General features: G+C 47.7%; 1 protein-coding gene across 1 annotated transcript in view; it reads left to right on the top strand.

Annotated features, from left to right (window-relative positions):
* Nucleotides 1-22750, top strand: part of LOC111146358 (tubulin tyrosine ligase like 11) — a 222486-nt gene that overhangs the window by 95947 nt on the left and 103789 nt on the right. Inside the window, exons 5-6 of the mRNA XM_022501885.1 lie at nucleotides 3385-3480; nucleotides 4247-4362. Of these exons, the coding sequence (XP_022357593.1) occupies nucleotides 3385-3480; nucleotides 4247-4362 (212 nt within the window). The remainder of the gene's footprint in view (nucleotides 1-3384; nucleotides 3481-4246; nucleotides 4363-22750) is intronic.

The raw sequence follows: 22750 nt of genomic DNA, 5'->3' as shown, positions 1-22750 counted from the left end.
GGAAGTGACAGCCCATCATTTCTGCCCTATGCTGTTTTTAGAAACAAGTCACTAGGTGCAGTTCACACATAAGGGGAGGGGATTATACAAGGGCATGATTACCAGGAAGTGGGGATCACTGAGACCATTTTAGAGGCTAGTGAGTTTGGATAGTGATAGTGAGTTTGGATATGCTAAATTGGAGACCCAACCTCCTAGTTGCATTTACTACAGATGCAGATGGATGTGTAGTTCTAGGGCTCAAGAGACAATCTCCTCTCATTGGAAGGTAGCTTGGAGGCTTGGCGTGAGTTTACAAGTAATGTCCCAGGACCCTTTTTTTCCCAGCTTGTTTTGGAAGCTTCTAGAAGGGCTGAAGGACAGATAACTTGGAATCCCCAGAGTTCCTCGGGAATAGGAAGTGTACAACCCGTAATTGCTGACTCCAGTACTCATAGGGGGCAGTGATTGAAACGTGATTGAAAAGCACTCGCTTTCTCTCTCTCTCTCTCCCCTTTTGACAATTCCTGCTCTGCCATCAAACCAGAGAGAGGTTTTCCCCTTTCTAAACTGCAGGTTTATGATCTGCATAAAGGGACTGTTAGACTAGATCAATAGTTTTTCAAAAAAATATAAGGCTTTTTTCTCTGGGGTCCCCAGTATATGAAATAGGTAAACATTAATTTGATCTGGCCTCCCCAGTGCTTCCCCAGAAAAGAGCCCCATTTTGAAAAACACTGGACCAAATAAAGTCCTGATTTTTTTGCCAACTCTAACATGCCCGAGTTTCATGACAAGATCAACTCTAAGCTCCTCTCAGGTCTGTTATTCTGCTTGTTGAGATCTCCTGAGGCAACACATTTCATTGAGCTTTTGAAAAGAAACCAAATGGTATTTCCTTGAACTTGTGAAAAAAATATAATAAAGCTGACCTTCTTTAAGTGCTTACTGTGTTTCAGGCACGGTGCAAAATATTTTACATACCATTATCTTTATTTGGTCCTGTCCCCCCCACTACTAGAACGAAAACTCCATAAGTGGAGGGAACTTGTCTAGTCCATTGCTTGATTTCTAGAAGCTAGACTAGTTCCTGGGATATAGGAAAGCATTCAGTAAATATTTTTTGCATGAATGAATTACGGTAAGTACTATTTTTATTCCCATTTTACAGATGGGGAAACAGGCTCAGAGCTGCCAAGTAACTTGCCTATAGTTACACAAGTTAAAGGCAGAACTAGGATTTGAAATGAACCCCTCTAGCCACGTCCTGCCATTTCTCGGTGGTGGGATCCGTAGGAAACTGCAAAGGCAACTAGCATATATGGGGTACCTCCTATAAGGCAAGGTACTTTTTGCTTCCATTAGCAGCTAACCCTGCAAATCAGCTATCGTGACTCCCATTTTTCAGATGGGGGATGTGAAGTTTGGCAAGGCTAAGTACCACCCCTAGAGTGAGAGACAGAGGTAGGATTGGAGCCCAGTCTTTCTGACTCCACAGCATTTCCGTACAAGATCCTATATATTCAGCTACCTGCACCAAAGCATAGGTTCTGGAAAATACCACACCATTGGTGGGTGTAGGTCAATATGGCCGGTGAGGTTTTGCCTTCTCTGGCTTTTTCTGTAGCTTTATTTTCATGAAACCACTGTGCATTGAATTGAGAGTGTCCACCAGGCTGAGAAAGAGTGAGTCGGAGCTTCTGAGTTGGAGGAAAAAGCAGTTGATGACTAAGGATGACAAACCTGGGCCCCATAGCCCGCTGCTCTCTGTAGCCTCGTCAACACCACTTGCCTCAGCCCAGGTCTGAAGTTAGACTGATGATGTCACCAGGGTCTCTTAAAGGGCTCATCACTCACAGCCACTTGTCATTTATTATTCAGCGGATCTTTAATGCATGTAACATTTTCTACCAAATTTCCATTCCTTTCTTCTCATGACTGGGGAAAGAAAAATAGAGTCAGGATGACTTTTTCCAACTCCTCGTCCTTATGGCCTTTCCCTGAAGAATAACCTCATTTTGAATTACCCCCGAAAATGGTCATTCAGGCTTTGGTTTCGTTAATAAGGATGAAGCTACAGTTTCATAATTACGATCTAACGAATGCATGTTCTATGGAGACAAGTAAATGAATTTCCCCTCATCTTTTCTTCCGGACTCCACAGAGGAGGGAACACCAGCTGTCCCTTTTTCTTTTTCTCTCCTTTATTCTTTGGGAAACTTTGGGACTGTGTCAATTCTGTTAGAAGCTTTCTACCTTCTCATCTACAGAGTTAATGAGAGCCCTCCCGAGAATCTGACGTCCTCATGGCTCGAGTGTGGATCTCATTAGAACGTGGGATCTCGAGGATCAGGAGGAGTCATGTAGGGGAAGGGTTGTTCCAGGCAGAGGGAATGAGAGGCTCAGGGTGGCTCACCCCATCCTAGGGCTTGTGAGGAACTGAAAGAAGCCAGAAGACAGCCCGCCCTGAAGCAGCACGCCAGAAGGAAGGGCAGGCGTCAAGCACAGATGGTGTTGGAGTTAGCCTGGGGTGTGGGCGCAGTGACACAGCGCTCCCCGCTCAGAAGGGCTCTGTGCCTGGTTTAAGGCTCTGTGGTCACCATCGTGCAATTGTCAGTACTTTTGGAACAAGGGGTCCCTTATTTTCGTCTTGCGCTGGATCTTGTAAATGGTGAGGGGTCAGTCTTTAGGGAAATCCTTTGGACTTTCTGAGAATCAGTTTCTGCTTTTATAAAATGGAGAGCAGGATCCCTCCCTCAAATACACTGTCATGAGGATTAAGTGAGATTATGGTATAAGATTACATAATTGGTGCATTGTATAGTAAACAGTGCCTAATAAATATTCCCTTCTCCTTAGCTGAGAGGGTCTATCAGAATCACCTGGGCAGGTGGGGAGTTGTTTTTCCAAGTTCATTTGCCTGGGTTCCACTCTGATGGCTTCTGACTCCCACGTGTGGGTTGGGGGAGGTGTGTGCTTAGGGCCCTTCAGGGATACTGAGGTACAGCTGAGCTTAAGAAAAGTAGTCTTGGGTTTTCTGAGATCTAGCTGAGAAGCAACTTAATAGAGGAGAACAGATGGAGAGGGAGAAATTGATGGACCACTACTGATCCTTAACATAATAAAAAACCTGTTAAGGAAGAAAGAGGTCACTGAGAATGCTGAAATGCATTATGAGAATTTGTCCCATTATCAAGATTCCTGTAAAATGTTCTGCTGTCTATGTGGCCTGACAAATCCACCCAGAGGAAGAGAGGCCGTGGTCAAGAGAAGCCAGGGTCCAGGCCCAGGGTGGGGGCAAGGTTCGAATTTACCGTCCTCTTAATGACCCTACTGCCACACTCGGTTCTTGAAAAGCAATTGTAGCTGGAGGGAGTAATCCTGAATTATGTTTATCCGGCCCAGATTCTAGGCTTTGACATTCTTCTGATGAAAAACCTGAAACCTATCCTACTTGAAGTAAACGCGAACCCCAGTATGAGAATCGAACACGAGCAAGAAGTAAGTACTGGGACTGTCTCCTTGAATATGTTGCCTGACCGCCGCTGGTGCTTGCTCAGCTCAGCGAGACTCAACATCCTCAGCCTGGCCCAACAAACTTCTGCCCAAGTCTGAATAATTTCAGCTTGGTGGAGCTCTGAGCAGCATCTATAAATATAAGACCTTTCCGACCCATGGTAACTTCCCAGCATGCCGTTCTTTGCGTTTTTAAGGTCTGCAGACACAGAAGCAGCTGAGCCTTTCCATCAGTTTTGACATGAACTAATTAGTTAGCCTCAGGAGATGAGCTAATTGAAATTCTATGAATATGATTTAGCCATGTCGACATACTCGAGTCACTAAGATAAATAGTACAATTTAACAGTGGTTTTATTTTTCCTCCCCCCGCCTTAAAAAAAAGCATAAAAAAGACTGGAAGGAAATACACCCAATACTAATATTGGGTTTTGGGGGGGCCCCTATGGGCTCTTTTAATTTCCTTAGCCCCGTCTATATTTCCAAGTTTTCTACACCGAGCATGGATGATTTTGATGGCTAGATAAACCTAGTGCTCTTTATGTATGTTTTCCCCTTTATGTCTTTTGTGGATTTGTTAAAGGAAATGGCCATTGTAAAAGTAGCATGAAGGGAGCCTTTTAAAAATTCTCCTCTATAGACTGATATGAGCAAAACCTAACTAACAGAACAGCCAGTAGGGCTGGTGAGGATAGTCACTTGGTACCAAGTCACTCCCTCCACCGTAACACGGAATCCTTACCCATTCAAGCTTTCTCCAGGGGTGTTCGAAAATGTCCCCAGCCTTGTGGACGAGGAAGTGAAGGTGGCTGTGATCAGAGACACGCTACGCCTCATGGACCCACTTAAGAACAAAAGAGAGAACCAGTAAGTATTTTTTTATATCATTCATTTCTATCAACTCTGCTCCGTGTCCTAGCCACTCGGTTCTTGGAACATTGTAGTGTGGTGAGATGTACATATTAAACCATCTAACCCATCATATTTTCATTTATGGTTATCAGCCTACAAATACAGTGACTTAAAATCAGGAGGTGGAGACTTGTATATGAATCCGACATTTGGGATTCAGCTGATGAATTTTTAGCTGATTGTTATTTGAATCTAGAGATTCTCTTCCACAAACCCCCTTCCCCCGCCCCCTGAGATGGGATCCCCTCTTGCCCACCATTGTTCAGAGTGCTTCTCTTGGAAATGCTCAAGCCTAGGGAGAGACCACAGGTCACTTGAACGTGATAAAGATCATTTTCTTTTTACCTTCTTTGTGACGTTTACACTCTGGCATTATAAGCTTTATGTTTTAACATTCATAGAGCCACTTTAAGGAAGTTCTGAAGTTCTATCATCTTTATGGCAATTATAATTACCCTCCATTCCACCCACCCCAGGGTGCATAACCAAGGTGGGGATGCTGGTGGGAGTACATGCCCCGCTCCTTCCTCTAGGGATCACCCCTGAAATGAATGGCATCTCATTTGGGTATTTTTTTTTTTTTGTTATGTTTTTGCCAAGTTCCTGGCTCTCACAAAGTATGGGTTGAGTAAATATCGTTACGCTTGTTTGAGGCAGAAAAATCAAAGACAGGCATTTCAAATAGCATTCTTTATCCCCCACCTCCCCCTACCCCCGGCAAATCAGATTGACCTAAACGCTCACAAATGCAGCCCTTGTCAGCTACAGTTCGAGACTGCAAGGAACACTGGCTTCCCCTTTCTAAGCCAGGTGTGTCCTGCAGGTCCCCGCACCGCAGCGCCTCACCAACTGGGCTCACGCCGAGATACCGTTAGAATATTCTGCAATGGAGCTTCTCCCTTGGCTGCGCATTAGAACCATCTGGAGAGCTTTCATAAACACCAGTGTGAGGGCCCCCGCTTCTAGAGACACTGGTTTTAATAAGCCTGAACTGGAGGCCTGGCCGCATAAGTCTTCTGGGTCCCCTAGGGGATCCTCCCAAGAGGCCGAGGTGGAGTGCCGCTGCCCCGCCGGAAATGTCACACTGGAGGAGTGTTTATCTTAATGCTGAGTCGGGCTCGATGGTGCCAGCTTGGCTGAGTGCCCCTCCCGAGTGTTCTCCACCGCAGAGTGCCACTGTTGGTGAGACTTGTCTGAGAAGGTTCACCTGCCGTCCACAGGGCCTGTCCTGCAAGGCGCAGGTCCCACCAATTAGAGCTGCAAAGTGGTGTCCTGTTGGGTCCCATGCACGCCCAGCGTGGCTCCCACAGCATAGCGGCCGGGAGCGTGACCAGGTTGGCAGTTTGGTGAGATTCATTGCAATAAACCTCATTCCTTGAAAATAGACTCTTCAAGGGTTATTGATCTCCCTGATGAAGATGAGGTCTCGAGAGACTGTAGGGCACTCTGGGGAGGTTCAGGGGGCTGCCCCATGTCAGTGTGGCACATTAGAGCAACTCCTTAAAGATGACCTTGACACACGAGCGCTCTGATTTTGTTGATGGCAACAAATTCGAAGGCCATTGTGTGGCCGCCAAAGATAGGAAGGGATATAAGAGAATCACTGTATTTTCACATTAAACGGTATCAAAACACAATTAGCTTTCTTTTCCTTGGTTTAGTGGTTTTGCTTTTCCTGCACCTGGCATTCTGGATCATCTTTGAGAGCTGTAGATCGAAAATTGAGTAGCGATGGGGCACAGGACCAGGATGAGAAAGCCATTCACAACTTATCAATCATAAGTAGCAGAACCTGGTTTTAAATGAAGGAGTATTGCCTTTTTTTTTAAACTGATAACCAGGAACAGTTAAAACCTTTAGAACCTGACCTTGATTCTAATACAAAACCCTTCTATCTCCCTCTATTCTTACCTGTTAACATAACAGTGCATATTAATAGCCAAATGTCATTTACCAGTAATTTCCCTAAATTTCACCTTAAAAAAAAAAACCCAACAATGATTCTCTATGAAAGCACTTTGTAATCTGTAAAGTGCATTTATGTAAAGAATAATTATTACCATTTTGGTAATTTTATCATGCAGATAAAAAGGCTGAAATTATTCTCAACTCCTCTGTGTAGAAATGTATCAGAATAACTTGAAGGAGCACCGTATTTATGCCCACAGAAAGTGCCCAGGGTAGTAGTACTGAATCCTAAGTGTCCAAAGCTGAAACCATGTGGTTCGGCTGCAGGAAACGTCGTCACAGAGACTTCTGGGCTGGGAGGCAGCTTTAGAAACCAGAGTGTCTTGTGTTTATTTATTTATTTTTTAAGATTTTATTTATTTATTTGACAGACAGAGATTACAAGTAGGCAGAGAGGCAGTCAGAGAGAGGAGGAAACAGGCTCCCTGCTGAGCAGAGAGCCCGAAGTGGGGCTCGATCCCAGGACCCTGGGATCATGACCTGAGCCAAAGGCAGAGGCTTTAACCCACTGAGCCACCCAGGTGCCCCGTGTCTTGTGTTTAAATAGGATCTGACCTAACCCTTTAAAAACAATAGATGACCCTTGTCTTTTGCTACACGTCTTTAGCCAAAGAGGGTCTAAAGTGTCCCTCCCTAGTTCCTTCTTGAGTACCTGTGAGGTGGGTCCTCACTCACTCCATACAGATTGAAGAAGACAAACAGTAGATAAGTGTCCTGACCTCTTCATGCCTCTGAATGTCCTCGGGAAGTTGCAGAGGGGGCTCGTGTCCATGCCTGGGCCTCTTCACACTCCTCGGGGACTTACAGGCTGGGGTCAGTTTCCTGGTGGGACTGAAAGCTGTCCCCATGCCTTCCCCAGGAATGGGAACCTGTGACTGCTGGTACTCATCTTGGCATAGCAGGAGGCTCTCTCTTGAGCTCAAAGACACCAGATTCAAGTTCTGACCTTGGGGATGTGGTGGAGCTGGGTGAGCCTTGGTGTCCTTTTCTATGAAATGACATTTAATTGAAACAGGAAGCCTGTTGGTAAATAGTAGCTACTTAAATGCTTAGCTCACTACTCAACAATAAAATTCTCTACTAGAGTATGAGAAAACAAAAACAAAGCTTAGCTATCATTATATTTTCTGGTATACTTAAAGTAGAATTTTGAGTTGAAAACCAGCGACGTATCCTAAAACTGAGGCTGCTGGATCACTGTGGACTAGAAATGACATGGGAGCTGGTTGCCAATGGAACATTCTGTTTCCAAGGAGCAAGATGTCACTGTTCCAGGCATATTTCTTTGTCGGATTGGGAGAAAATACATTTGGCCCCTGAAGGAATAAAATAGCTACCATATGAGAGCTCTTTTGAACTAAGATAACGTTTTATAATATCTAGAGACTCTGATTTACATCGTAGGGTTCTTCGGAGGCACTGAAGGGACAGGGGAAAGGGGAGGCTCATGGGGTGGGCCTCTGGAAATGTCGTGTATCTGTACACACACATATATGGTGGTAACATTCACATAGTATAAAATTAGGTATTTAAATTCCATAGCATTTAGTATATTCACAGAGTTATGCAATAAGCACCCCTACCTAGTTCCGAAATGTTTTGTCACCCCAAAATGAAACCCTGTACCCATGAAATAGCCAGTCCTCATTTCCACCTCTACCAAGCTACTCTCTGCCTCTGGCTATATTTATGCTAAATACTTCATATAAGTAGAATCATACAGCATGCAATATTTGTGTCTGCTTTCACTTAGTGTGTTTTTTTTTAAGATTTTATTTGTTTATTTGACAGACAGAGATTACAAGTAAGCAGAGAGGCAGGCAGAGAGAGAGGAGGAAGCAGGCTGTCCTCGGAGCAGAGAGCCCAATGTGGGGCTCGACCCCAGGACCCTGGGATCATGATCCCAGCCGAAGGCAGAGGCTTTAACCCACTGAGCCACCCAGGCGCCCCATCACTTAGTGTGTTTTTGAAGTTCACCCATGCTGAAACACATATTGGTGCTTTATTCTTTTTTCTGACCAAATAATATTCCATTATAGGGATATACCATATTTTATTATCCATCTGTCACTCCATAGACATTTGGGTGGAAGCAATGAACTCTTTTATATTTCAGCATTCTGTAGGTTTCATTTGAGAACAAAGACTCTTTCCTGCTACAAGAAATTTTTAAAATTCCCAGTTTAGTTCAACCCCCTCATTTTATTGGGAGAAGTACAGATGGTGAGAATCGGAAGGGATCTTAGAGACCATTATGCCGTTGGGCGCCTGGGTGGCTCAGTGGGTTAAGCCTCTGCCTTCGGGTCAGGTCATGATCTCAGGGTCCTGGGATCGAGCCCCGCATCAGGCTCTCTGCTCAGCGGGGAGCTTGCTTCCTCCTCTCTCTCTGCCTGCCTCTCTGCCTACTTGTGATCTCTGTCTGTCAAATAAATAAAAAAATAAATCTTAAAAAAAAAAAAGAAGGAAAAGAAACCATCATGCCAGTCAGCTCCCTGGCCAAGACTCTCCCTCCTAAAGGTCCCTGCAGAGGAGAAGCAAGTGTCCATGTGGGGCACAGGTATGGCATCAGTCTGGCCTGGGGGAAGGTTTTCAACCTCTGATCACTGTACTATGAGCTTGGCCAAGACACCCTGCTTTCTGATCTGGTCTCTGACATGGGGATCGAGCTATGTCCTAGGCTGGATTGTTATGGTCAGCACATGAAGTGGCACCTAGGGGAGAGCCTCATGATGTCTGAAGACATTAGACAAATGCCAGTTCTTAGGGCCACCAGGTGGCCAGTCAGGCTTTGAAGTTCTGTTCATGGTGACAGGCATTGCCCAGCGACCGAGGCAGCCCATCTGAGTCATGTACATGACGGTTCCGCACACGGGATCATGCAAGACAAAACCTAGACGACACAGTCACAGAGCTAGTTGGAGGCAGCGTGGGGACCGGATTCTGGGTTCCTGACTTTGACACCAGCGTCCACTTCGCGTTGCCCCATTGCTCCATGGACCTCCAGCTTCGCCTTGGATTCAAAGCTAAGCTTATAAGATAAGGAGGAAAAAAATCAGGAAAATCAATGGAGACTTTTCCTTTCCTTAAGGGACTTGGGAGGCCTAAGTCTGTCTTTTTTAAAACTCCTATCCAAAGCAGAAGTAAACAAATGGCATTCCCTGATTATTTAGAAAAAAGTGATTGTCCCATCAATTGATTCATTTGTGGAAGGTCGGTTTACCCTGGGGAGCCATCTTACTGGCATTTTTCTCCTCTTTCTGAATGTAGGTATTTCTGGTAACCGGGTTGCTTTCCCAGGAAGCATAGCCTAAGGGCTATGGTTAGGGTTAGGGTTAGGGACAGTGGACCCCAGAGAAGCGTAAATGAAGCCAGAGACAGGCTTGGAGGAATTGGAGGCGACTTTTTCAACATTGTGCTGCCACGTAGTGTCGGTGAGCTGTGGTGTAGATGGCCCGGCCCATCTCTTATTCAGAAATGTGTATTTTGGAACACGGCTTCTTTAAGACATGGAAACCCCTTTCCCCACAGCAACATCTGACCACCTTCTCCCAGTTTTGCTTACTTCCTACCACAGCAACAACCTGGTGGATTATAAAGGGAAGAGTCAGGCTGGGCACAGTGGCTTTTGCCCAGATTCAGAGAGGTTTGTCCTCCGAAGGCTTCACTGGGAGCTCGGGCTTTTCTTCCCACCTTGAGTCCAAGCATATCCCTCGGATTCCTGCACCATTGGAGTCAATTTATTGGAGTCAATAAATAAAGTGAATCCCCAAAGTAGGTTGATTCTACATAGACTCTGGGATAAAGGTGGAAATTTCTAAGAGAAATGAGACCAAGGAATCTCCCCATGGCTCACTTTCACAGCTGGGGCTTATACAAGACCAAGGAATGTTATTCTGTCCTGTCCTGGAAAAGAGTACCAAAAACACACGAACCAGAGGTCCTCCAAGCCCAGACCCCTGCCACTGAAACTGGCAGTATATCCTACTGAAATCCCCTCAGTGGCAGGGAAGAGGGACTCCTGAAATGTCTGGACCAAACATACCTTCTTAAGTGTGGGACGCCATCTTCCTCACCATCCCGCCCAATGGCCCATCCGTGCTGGCACACCTGACATTTGCTGAAATTCTGGGTTTCATTGATTCCTAGGGATCCCTCTGTAGCAACGCCCTATAGATCAGCACATAGGGACACCAAGCACCTTTGAAGACTTCACATAAATCAGGAGTCTGGGTCAGAGAGACACGAGTATTTGCATATTTATTTGCATGTCATTGACACCCTGCGAGGATTAGAGAACCCCCGCTCTTGGCTTTTAGAGTATTTACGGACTTAGTACTGTGTGCCAGGGAGAAGTCTTTCAAAACCGAATTAGCTCACAGGCCCACGGGGGAGACAAGACCCACACATACAAATAAATCTGTAGGATAGAAAGTGCAAGTGCCTGAAGGGAGAGACAGATGGCCAAGGGAGGAAAATGTAAGGAAAAAGTATTTACTGATAAGAAGAGTTAAAGAAAAAATTCTGGCAAGGAGGAGAGGGCATTTGAACCGAGGTTTAAAGGAAGAGTAATATTTGAGAAACACAAATGGAAAGACATCCGCGGTGGAGGAAACAAAGTCGCTGTTGGGGGAACTTAAGGAGTTCGAGTCCGCTCGAGAGGCAGGTGTGTGAAGTGGATTCGCAGAGGGGAGGTGCTGCTGGGGAAGCAGATGAAGACCTAGAGGCCAGAGGGGCATGGCCTTGAATGGCAGGCTAAGGGAGTCAAAGCTTGTTCTCAATCCCATTAACTACACAAAATTTTGTGTATCTGTGTATTTTTCCTGGAGAGAAGGCCAGGAATTCCATCACGTTCAAGAAGTTGAGGACCCCCGCAGTCCTATTATCGTCAGAGGCCACAGCGAGCCGGAGCACTTTGTCCAAGGTTGGGGTGTTGTGGCTTCAGTATACAGCTTGCCCTCTGTACCTCGAAACGTCTCCCATTTTGGATGGCAGTCAGCAAACTAGAAAAATGTGCACACATTTTCAAGTAAGAACAGACAGGAAATGACTAATGATAAGTGCATTATGTTATGGGCCAGAAATAAAACCAGACAACTCTCTTCCATTTGGAAGTGTTTAAACATTAAGTCAGAAGTTACCAGTAAAAGCCTCTTTCGGGAGAAGTTTGTTGAGCAGGAGGCATTTCCGAGACTTATGGGGAAGATGGAATTTCCTGAGCTGAGTGAGAGTGTCATTTTGGAGACCATTAGACAGGAGCCGAGGCGCTCCACCCACAGGCAGGCCCACTGTCCCTCTCACCCCAGCCAGGAGCAGACGGGACACTAGACCAGCATATGGCCAGTCAGGCACCATTATGGGGTGACACGGAATTCTGTGGGGGCCCTTCTAGAATCATTCCAGGTAGTAGTGGGGGTGGCAAATGTATTTGGAAATCTCCTTATTGGAGCTGCTTCCGTGAGCCTTGAATGTTCACGGGCTTTTAAATGAGGAGCTGTTAGCTTTTTGGAAAGAGACAGTGTGGCCTGGGTTCGGGAGAACGAGGGTTTGGTACCGGATCTTCTTGACCTCGGATGAGTCACTGTACTTTTCCTGCACCTGGTTTCCTCATCAGAAACAAAAACAAGAATGGAAGCAAGGGGATGCCAGTTCTGCTGAGCTCGTGCCCTGAGAGAGAATGGAGGTGGAGCTATTTAGTACACAGAAGAGATGTGTGCCCACAGGGTATCATCGTATCATTACTTGGGTGGGCTCAGGTAAACATTGGGCGGGGACTCTGCTTGTAGTCTTTAAGTACAGAACAGAGTGCGTCTGAGTGATGGGTTGTCTCCTTTGTGGAAGCTCTGTGGCCGGCTAGGTGGCTACTTCCTTTCCCGTAATGTTCCACACCAGAGTGACTAAAATGGGAGCCAGTGTGTGGAGAACGCCGACACACAGCAGGATCTACATGTGACACAAGAGAGAACAGACCTGACAGAAACTTCTTTGCGTGTGGCTGTGCGTCCCAGACTGTGAACCTGTGGGAAGTTCAGAAGAAGGCAGGGTGAGCCAAGGATTAGATGGAACCCCATGAAATGGTTGATATCAGACCTTTTGGGGGGACCTACAAGAATGGCAGTTTCCAATAATTCCGCTGATAGCTGGCCTGGAGTGGTCAAGGCCACCTTCTTGAGGGAGGTAGGGCTTATGGTCCCTTGGGTTGGGTCTGGTGAGAAAACAGAAACAAGTTTTGGGGAGGAAGGATGGAGATAGGTAGGGGGCAGGGCTGGGGAGTGTCATGGCTGTCCAGGACCGCCAGGCATGCTTCCAGAAGGGCCCTGTGAGATGGAGACATCAGAGACTTCTCTTCAACACACTTCCTATTAATTTTCTCCTCAGTATAAAAGTAGTATATGCTTCTTAGAAAAAAAATTGGAACATACTGAAAAGTGTATAGCATGTAAGAAAAACCTCCTTCAGATTCAAGCACCCAGGAATTAACCCTTATTAACTTTTTTAGTTCATAAAAATAGTATGTTCTTCTCTTTCATTTTGTAGCTGAGGCCACATGATCTATATCATTTTTGCGCGCTGTTTTTATTTTTCTCCTTTGTACGTGACAGCGATTTCCCCTTCGTGTCCAGAGCTCTGTGAGCAGCATCACCGGCATCAATGGCTGAGTCAGAGCCGGCCTCCGTGTTGGGGAATGTTTTGTTTATTTCCAGCGTCTTGTGCTTAAAGCTCTGTGTGCAGTGCAGGATGTTGTCTTAGCCTGGAGGGAGCCCCTGAGGAAGTGGGAAAGGAGACACCTGCTCGTGTTTTGAATGCACAGGTAGGCGACACAGCGGGTGAGAGTGGGCACCCTCCGAGTCAGATGCTCCGGGCTGAATCCAGGCACTGTGGCTGACAGCTGAAAGCGGGACAGAACTTCCTCCCCTTTCTATCCTTTGGTTTCTTCCTCTGTAACAGGGAGTTTGCGATAGGTTGTTCCTAAAGCTACAGAGCAATGAGAACTTCTTAATTTGCGGGGAGAGAAACATGCTGCTTATCCCTGAAAGACTATTTGTCTTGGGAAATATCCAATCCGAGTGTATTTAAATAAGCTAAACAATTTGTGTAACCTGGGGACTTTCTTTTTTTAAGGGAAAAACAGCGCGAAGGAAGAGGTGGGCAAAGTAAGTGGGAAGGGAGCTCCAGCAGTGACGGGTTAATCTTTGGCTGCGAGGATGGATTTGATTTCCCTCTAATTATCTGCTAGATTAAAAGAAATGAAAGATCAAAATTAAAGCCAGTTTTAGTCCTCATTTGAAAGCCCTTGGATATCACACCAAATGGTGGGCAATATTCTCCAATTGGTTTCATTCCTTTGTTCAATTTCCATTTTTTCCTTCACTTTCAATAGCAAAAGAGCCCCAGGCAACCCTCCCCACATAGGTTAATGCGAGGGGGTGGGAAGAGGTGGAACCCCAGCATCTCAGAACCATGGGACCCACCCCCATGCTCATCCCCCTCTGGGGCGCTCCCAGCTACAGTGAGCCTCAGCTGCTCAGTGTGTACACTCCGGGCCGGGGTGGATAACTGCATTTGCCTGGAGAGGATCGCTTTCTTCTCCAGACGGTCCACGCCTCTGTAGCACCAGAGGCCAGCCTGGAGAAGCTGCCAACACATGCATGACTGCATACACGTGTGCATGAATGAGTGAGTGGCAAGGGATCGTTCCATGTGGTGCGGTGCTGGAGGCTGGGTCAGGAGCGCTCCTGAGCCTCTGTGCGGTGCAGGGTACGGTGGGAGCCCTGGCAGCAACGTGATCAGGAAGGAGGCAGCAAGAGGAGCCCGGGCAGAGAAAACAAGTCCTCATGAGGACCCCAGGGCAGGAGAGCACGGGGCTCTCGGGGCGCAGAAAGAAGTCCAGAATTCCAGCTGTGTGGCTCATAAAAGCTCCAAGCCCGAAACAGCTCCAAACTGTCCCCGAACAGAAAAATACACCCATCATGGATATTCACTCCTTGGAGTACTCTGTGTGAACCACAGCTCTGCACGTTGGTGTGGACATTGAGCAAAGGTGTATCTGCAGTAGGGTTCCAATGAAATACAATTTAAAACAGGCAAAACTCAACTTTATTTGGTAGAGATGTAACCCTAAGTGACAAAAGCATAAAGAAAAGTCAGGACAGGATGTGAAAGTTTCAGAGAGTTGCTTCTGGGCAGGGATAGGGAGACAAGGTGTGACCCGAGAGAGGCACAGGTGGGGACAGAGACCTCGGCCACGCTCTGGTTCTTCATCCGGGTGGTGGTCCAGTAAGGGCCAGACTTTCTCTGAAAGCGCACACATCTGTCTTATGCACTACCCTGCTTGGGGTGGGGGCAGGGGGTAGAGACAGGTGAAATAAGGTGAAATTGGGGCGGCCTGCATGGCGGGAATCATAGTGTGTGAGCAGGGAAGGAGTCAGGAGACAAGGGCCAGATGTTGCTGGAACTACTGGGTTGGGCCCCATGTTGAAAACAGCAATGTCTTCAACAGCCGGGCGGCATGGTGAGGTTCGGCCGCAGTGGGAAAACCGGACTGGAGCAAGGAGGGGATGGGCGTGGGGCGCTGAGAGTTTTGACATGGTGGTTGTGTGGACTGGGTGGCTGTGATGGGGATGGAGGGAAAGGTTGCAGCCATGAGGTATTTAGGAGGATGAGGGGGTAGGATTCGGGATGAGTGGGATGTGAGAGGTAAGGACGAAGGAGGACTCAAGAAAGGGGAGAGATTAGCACCTGGAGAGACCAGGCGACGTTCCACAGGCCTGGGGTTTGGGAGGCTACGTGTCGGGGAGGGCAGAGGTGGAACGGGCAGCGATGGGCGTGTTTACCTGTGTGGGTGCACCTGGCAGCCCCGGCTCCAGACAGGTGCACTTCTGCACACCGGGACCTCTGCGAGTCTCCACGAGGGAGAGCGACTAGAATCTGTCCTTAGAGGCCTGGTTGGGAAGTGGGACTGGACATCCCCCCGCTCAGAGGAAAGGATGGAGGAGAAGAGAAGACCCCAGGGGCCAGCAGGAGCATTTTTAGCTTATAAGGTGGTTGTGTGGGAGATGGATAGACACCCTGCAGGCCCCAGTGGGCAGAACCAGGAAACACGGAGAAGATTTGTAGAGAGGTTTATTTAAGCTCAAGGGAAAAAAAACCCTAAATCAAAAACACCAACCTTACTTGGCCTGAAATGGTAAATGTTGACTCAAAGGAGTAGTGAGTTCCATGTAGCTGGAAGTATTCAAGCCAAGACTAACTGGCCACAGCAGGGAAGGAGCACCACCAGCTCTGGGATCAGACAGAAGGGGGTCTGTTCCGGGTCTCATGATTGTGGGCAAGTTGCCTGACCTCTCCGAGTCCCGGTGTCCTCCTCTGCACAATGGGACAACAGGTAGCTGCGAGGATCCCATAGGGACCAAAGCAGGTCTCCGGGTACACTCGTTCCACAGCACCTCTTGAGTTCCTACTGAGTATGTGACACGTGTTACTTGGTTCAGCTGTCGCCAGACTGCATGGAAGCCTGCCCTAGACGTTAGTGGGACCTGAGGGAGAGGACACGCTGATATCCGAGCCTCCCACCAGCCCCTCCTCCTCTTTCTACTCCTGACACCATCAGCCATTGCAAGGGGTGGGGAGATTCTCCAGGTCACATGCCTAACCTCTGTCCGCACCAATCCCTACCCCGAGCATCTCGATCAGCTATCCATCATATCAGGGGGAGCACACCAGGAGCACCCTTTGCCCTTGAAAGGATGTACTCGGCCATTTAGGAGGGAATACCAGGGTCCTGTGTACCAAAAGGTGTGGGGCATGGAACCCATGTGGGCATGTCTGGTTGACCTAGAGGACAGCTTACTCCACAAGGAGGGGGGCTACCAGAGCTGGGCCGAAGCAGGAGCCTCTCCAGTGGAGAGCCCAGGGGCTGCTGGCCAGCTCTAAGTGCAGTATCTTTTTTTTTTTTAAAGATTTTATTTAGTTATTTATTTGACAGACAGAGATCACAAGTAGGCAGAGAGGCAGGCAGAGAGAGAGAATGGAGGAAGCAGGCTCCCCGCTGAGCAGAGAGCCTGATGTGGGGCTCGATCCCAAGGCCCTGGGATCATGACCTGAGCCGAAGGCAGAGGCTTTAACCCACTGAGCCACCCAGGCGCCCCTAAGTGCAGTATCTTTTGTAAGAGTCTTACATGGGGGTGCTTAGTTATCTCAGGGATGCTTGGCCATGGGCTCTTCTGGGGTCTCAGTGGCAGGCTAAGAGGAAGGAGAAAACCAGGAAACTGAGGGAAATGGGAAGGGACTGTGGAGGGGCGAGACGGGGCCAGTAGCCCAAATTGTAATCTGGGTCCATGTTCTCATTTCCACGGCAGTGGAGGTCCACGGCAGGGAGCGGTGGTGGAGTCCTCAGGCGCTGGCAGGAGGAGCCTCCTGATTTCAAGCTATCTAGCCATCCTGAGGAAGGACTGAGAGCCCAAGTGCCTCCCCTGGGAGTGTGGAGGCCGGGAGCTGGCAGTGGGAGGAGAGTGGCAGTGACCATGCTTCAGCCATGGAGCCTAGAGTTTGAGATAGAACCATGGCCCTATTAGAATCCCAGTGTGGCAGCCGGGATGGCACAGCTGGGCATCAGACTCTGGGTCTGAGTCAGCAAGCCCCCCAACCCCAGGCCCCCTTCTGCTTGCGCTTTCCAGTCTGTTCATGCACTCCCCGCTAAGGCCAGCATGGGCCATAGGGCTGGATGGAGAGAGTCCTCAGATGCAGGCCCTGAGAGGCCATAACTGAGTAGAGGCAGAGGGGCAAGGCTGCTCAGGCTGTGCATGGATGGTTCCTGAACTTGAGCAGCCTGTGAGATACCCCCCACCCTACCTGTGTGTGGGTGTGGCTGCTGGGGGAGGGGGTGTTAGAGGCCAAATGGCTGAGCCCCACCCCCAGCATTCTGACTTTTCTGCATTACAGGGTCCCAGGTAATTCAGATGCCACTGGTCCAGGCACAACACAATTCTTTGAGAAGCACTTGCCTGGCAGCTCTGGGCCTGTGTCCATCCTGGGCCATCTGAGGACTCTGGGCAGCAGCCCGTCGGCCCCAGCTGGGGTTTGGCACTCTGCTCTAAGTTGGGTAGCTAGGAGGACTGTCCTTATGCAAAAGAGATGGGCAAGGCCTCCGGGGGAAGGAGGCCACTGGAGACACTTTGCCAATAACACAACCCTACTCATGGTTGTAGCGACCACAGAATTGAAAAGGCAAAGCAGAGACACTGCATAATTTCACCTTTTAATTAATGTTTCCTTTCCCTGCCTTTCTATGCTGGCTTCATAGGTTGGGTCAATATGAAATGATTATAAAATCTAACTTTGAAGGCACAAGGCACCCCCTTGGAAATGGTCTTCCAACAAGGGGGAAACGTTGCAGATTTCTTTCTCTCTTCCTCCTCTTCCGGCTGGTTTGCAGGCCAAGTCCTAGATGCATTCTTAATTTGAGACTTCCTCTGCAGCAGAGCAAGTGGTGGGGAAAATTTTTTCTCTAGGCAACAGCAACATTTCTGTCTCATTTATTTGGTTTTGCGCTGTAACAGGACAGCTATGGGGCCACTGATCCGAACTTAGGTCCTCCTAGGACTGCATCGTTCACGATCAGTAAATACAGCAGGTTGCAGATTTTAGCCATTTCATTATCTCAGATGGAAATGAATGCAGTCTGGCCTCGTGAATAGTTTTAAATGTATTTTTTAAAAAATACAATAGATAAGTTGTATTTCACTCCCAAACGTCTTTGTAGTTCTGATCCATTTTGGCATTATCTGATTATCCCGAGGCCATGAGCTGTACTTGTCCTCCAGGGATTTGGTGGTAAAGTTGCTTTGTCCCAAACTGTGGAGGAGTCTAAGACATGTATACGGGACAGGTCGTCTTAGCCCCATTTAGTTTGTCCTTGGATCTGCAAATGTCCTTGCTGGCAATGGAAGCTGGACCATGCTTTTTCATAAATGGAGGTATGGTGTTGTATAGGGGGACAACAAAGGTTCTCGAATCCAAGGGGTCTGGGTCTGAATCTTGACTTACCTTTCCTCTTGCCCACTGTGAAACATGGGGCCGTTACTTAACTTCTCAGTCTAGGTTTCTTCATCTTTAAAGTGCAAGGAGTAGTAACAATAAGTGCTTTTAATGGAATTATTGTGATTGTTAAATGAATAAAAATACATGAATCTGTAGCATAATGACTGGACATAAGTATAATAAGTGGTAGTTATTTGACAATTACCCTTACTGCTGTCATTATACAGTGCCTGTCACAGCACCGAGCGCAGAGTTCAATCAATGGTAATTATTATTACTATTATTATCATCATAATTCGTACAGATGGACATATACCGGGAATACAGTTTTCCTCCGTGCAAATTATATGTGTTTTATTTTTTAAGATATGGGAGCCAAGAGGAATTTACATAAGTAAATGAACATTTTAATGAAGTTTAGCAAGATTAAAGTAAATCAATGGTGCTCATATAAATAGTTTAATTAAGGTAATCCCTGATGCAAAACATTTGTTCAATTTGTACCTCAAAATGAAAATGGGTTCCATGGGTTTTCAGGAACTTCTCCTCTTTGCCATGCGTGGGTATGGGGACCTTAAACAAGTACTGTGGGGCGCCTGGGTGGTTCGTTGGGTTAAGTGTCTGACTCTTGGTTTCAGCTCAGGTCATGATCTCAGGGTCTTGCGATGAAGCCCTGCTTTGGGCTCTGTGCTCAGTGTGGCATCTGCTTAAGATTCTCTCTCTCCCTTTCCCTCTGCCCTTATCCCCTCTCATTCTCTACCCACCCCCCAAGTAAATAAATAAAGAGAGGGAGGGAGGAAGGGAGGAAGGAGGGAGGAAGAAGAGAGGGAGGAAGGAAGGTAGGAAGGAAGGATAGAAAGGAAGAAAAAGAACAGCTTTCTCATGGAAAGGCAGCTCTGCTCATAGAGGAGATGACGTAGGCTGGGAGTTAGGATCCTGGGCGCTGAGCCGGACTTTGGGGCTCCCCACCCTTCTCTGGGCTGTGACTTGTTTATCTCCAGAGTCTGCTATGGCCTGTAAATGCTGTGATTTTCTAAGTGCTTGTGATCTGCTGCCGTTAAAAAAGAGAGCTATAAAAACTAAAAAGGAAGATTTCATCCTTTAAAACCTTGCGACTCTGCAAATTTTGCCAATCGCTTTTAAACCACTCGGTATCAGGTGCCAAATATGTGAGGGAGGCTTAGTTGGAAATGGTGTTTGCCATCCAGAGTGTAAGCACGCGCACCGAATGTGTTCCTGACGGCCTCTTGCCACCCAGCGTCTTGCTTCCCAGCAGGGTGATGTGCTTCTCCGTTGCATTCAGAAGAAAACACTTTCATGTTTGTTACCAATGTTAATTAGTTTGGAGAAACAGGATTGTGTTGCTAAAAGTAGTTCCGGATACAGAAGGCCATTTCTGGTGCTCTGATAATCTGGCTGCTTCGTCGGCGGGGGTGGGGGTGTGGGGGTACATTAGGAGGCTTTGCATGTTGTTCTTGCCCCAAGTTCATTGCTAGCCTCTTGCAAGCTGGTGAAGCCGTGCTTAGGTCCCTGAGTAGTGCTCCCTCCCTGTGTAGCAACTGGGGATTCGGATCTTCCCATTCATCCTACCTGCAGTTTGTTGGTGGGAAATCTCTCCTCAGGTCTTGGTAGCCTGCTGAGTCGGCCTGCGACAGCCTGATAGTGTGAGTGCATGATGTCAGTGAGGCGGACGGATGAGCCTTGCTGTAAGAGAGGGAAGGCGTGCTGGTGCGGGAGACCCGGCCCTCGCCTCGGCTTCCACTCCACCATGTGCTGAGGGTCAAACCTGTGCCGGGGCCTGTGGGAAGTGAACTCCGTGCGGCATCCCTGCCCAGCTCCATCATTTGGACTTTCTTAGCTCTTTACTGAGGGGCTTGATTGCTGAGGCCCCTTCCTTTCCTAACACCGCTGGCTCAGTTATTGGTAATCATGGCAACAGTTCTCAGGCTTGTTGCTGAAGTGGACATTTTGGTACAAGGCTGGCCATAGGCAGATCTCTGGATGAGTTCCGAGTTACCCCAAAATGCGTGCTTCGTTTCTGAACTTGCTTTATACCCCACAGCAAGTTTGTTGTTGGCTCTTTTCTAGGAGGGGTGGGGCGCAGTTTCCATAAACTGGTTCTTGGCTCCTCTTTCGTAGTTGAGAAATGCTTTGGTTAATTTTCTATTCTGGGCTCTTTTCTATTCTGAAATATTTCTATTTCAACTGCTCTCTGTGTTACCTCAGGTTAAGATCTCAGGATTGGTAGGGGCCTGGCATCGTCTTGATTTATGATGTAGTCGTTTGAAGCTGTGTTTTTTCTTTTGGTGTCACATTTGAGTTATTTTGGGTGATATTACCCCGTTCTCCCGTTTTTCTCCTCCTTAAACTCTGGGTTCTAGTCTGAATTATTGGCATTGCATTCATACAGCTTAGTAATGCTCTGGGCGATTTGTCACATCCGTCCTGACATTGAAGCTGCCTCTTCTTCAGGAAAGAGCTCTGCTCCATCCCAGGCTTTATCTGTAAAAAGGGGATCATAACGGTTAGGATCTTTGAAGAAGGCTCAATCTACAGCCCTCTTTTCTGCCTAAGTTCTGACGTGATCAGGAATAAGACAAAGGAATAAAGGGGCTAGGGGCCAAAATATCAGTCATTATAGAAAAGGTGATGCTGGAGAATGAGTGCGAATGAGCCTCCCATTGTTGAGCCAGAGTGGGAGTCCTGAGAGCAAGGTTCCTCCCCGCCCCCCTGCCCCAGCAGGACCACGGGAACCAGAGCCAGCCCTGGTGGCCGAGCCTGTGCTCCCAAGAGGACCAGGAGGGAGACCTGAGTGGCTTCCCCCATTTCTCTCTCCATACTCACCAATCAAAAAATTCCTTAACTTCCTCAGGGGTAGAGTGAGGTGCGGCAGAGAGAGGCCCAAGATTTCATACAGAGTCCCCTCCTGTCACCTGGGAGGAAACACCCAGGGTAGGGGTGTTAGTTAGTTCCCCCAAAGAACAACCACACTTACCTCACAGGAAGCAGAGGAGCAGGGGTTAAAAAGACAAGCTCTGGAGTCTGATAGATCTGGTTCCAAAACCCTAGTGTCCACTCACAGGCTGTGTGATCAGACACGAATTCCTTCACCTCTCGAAACCTTACCTGCAAAGCAGGAGAGAGAGGCCATCACTGTGAAAGTCAAGTGAGATGATCTGCTGGGATGCCAGGCGCATGGTAAGCACTCGATAAATAATAGAGTCAAGAGAGAGAACACGTAGAAATGTCCTTTGTAAATGATACACTCCTATAGAAATATGGGGAAGTGTTATTATTTGTGCTGGTGATATTGACAAAGTACAGAGTCCCCTTGCTACATGGTAGGGTCCGTGCCCCCGGGGTGGGCTTCTTTAAACAGGGCTGGGAGCACCTGGTGGCTTGTGATGATGCATGTCTTCTCTGGTCCCCTCTTACAAAGAAGATCCATGAGCCAGGACGGAAGAAGAAAATAAATTAGTGAGATACTGGAAGCATGAGAATGACCAGTCCTCTGATTCCAGCTTTTTTTGTAGATTCTCCTGGAAACTGTCGTGTAATTCGGTAGCAGCCACTAGAAAGCCTTCCGTCCCTTTAATTTATGCCAAAAAAACCATTAGCAGGACTTTGACACAGACTAAAATCCCGCCGTCCGGCCCCAAAGGCCAGCTCCACATGCCAGAGGCAGACCTTGAAGGGCACTCAAGAAGGAAATGGGGAGAGGAGTGTAGCTTCCCTCTGCCTCCCCTTGTCTTTCCAGTCACCACCAAGAGTGTCACATTCACAGAGGGTTTCTGTGGCCAGCTACTTTCTTGTCTAGTCTTTCCCATAACCCTGAGAGGCCATCTTACTCCCATTTTACCGTTATAGCCTTTGCCCACAGACTCGGGCAACCCGCCCATGGGAGAAGAGCTAGCAACATCTCAAAGCCCAGAGGGAGACCTCGTGAGGCCCCTTGCAGCCGTCGTGTCACTGACATTTGCAGTGAACCAGCAGAGTGCCCCTTGTCTTGGTAACTATTACTGCTAATATCTAGCCACAGCCACATTTTTTGTTTTGCATTGGTTTTGTTTGTTTGTTTTGTTTTCGTAATGACATTTGCTTTTCTTCCTTGACCTGGGAGCATTTGAGCATTGCCATGGGGAGCGGAGGTCTCTGCATGGTCTGTGTTGCACGCTCCGTCCGTAGGTCAGACTCTGTTGGCTCTGTCCTGGTGGAGAAACCACACGCCTTAGCACCAGGTTTTCAGGATCTGAATGGTTGGAGTTTCTTTCAAATCTAAAGAAATGTGTAAGCCCCTACCCTTTTCCAGGCACAGACATGGAAATTAAATAACAGTACC

Source organism: Enhydra lutris, unplaced genomic scaffold (assembly GCF_002288905.1).
Source record: "Enhydra lutris kenyoni isolate GAN:26980312 unplaced genomic scaffold, ASM228890v2 scaffoldscaffold13, whole genome shotgun sequence".
Classification (NCBI taxonomy): domain Eukaryota; kingdom Metazoa; phylum Chordata; class Mammalia; order Carnivora; family Mustelidae; genus Enhydra; species Enhydra lutris.
Note: the sequence above shows the minus strand (reverse complement) of the source record. Positions and strands in the feature narration are given on the sequence as shown.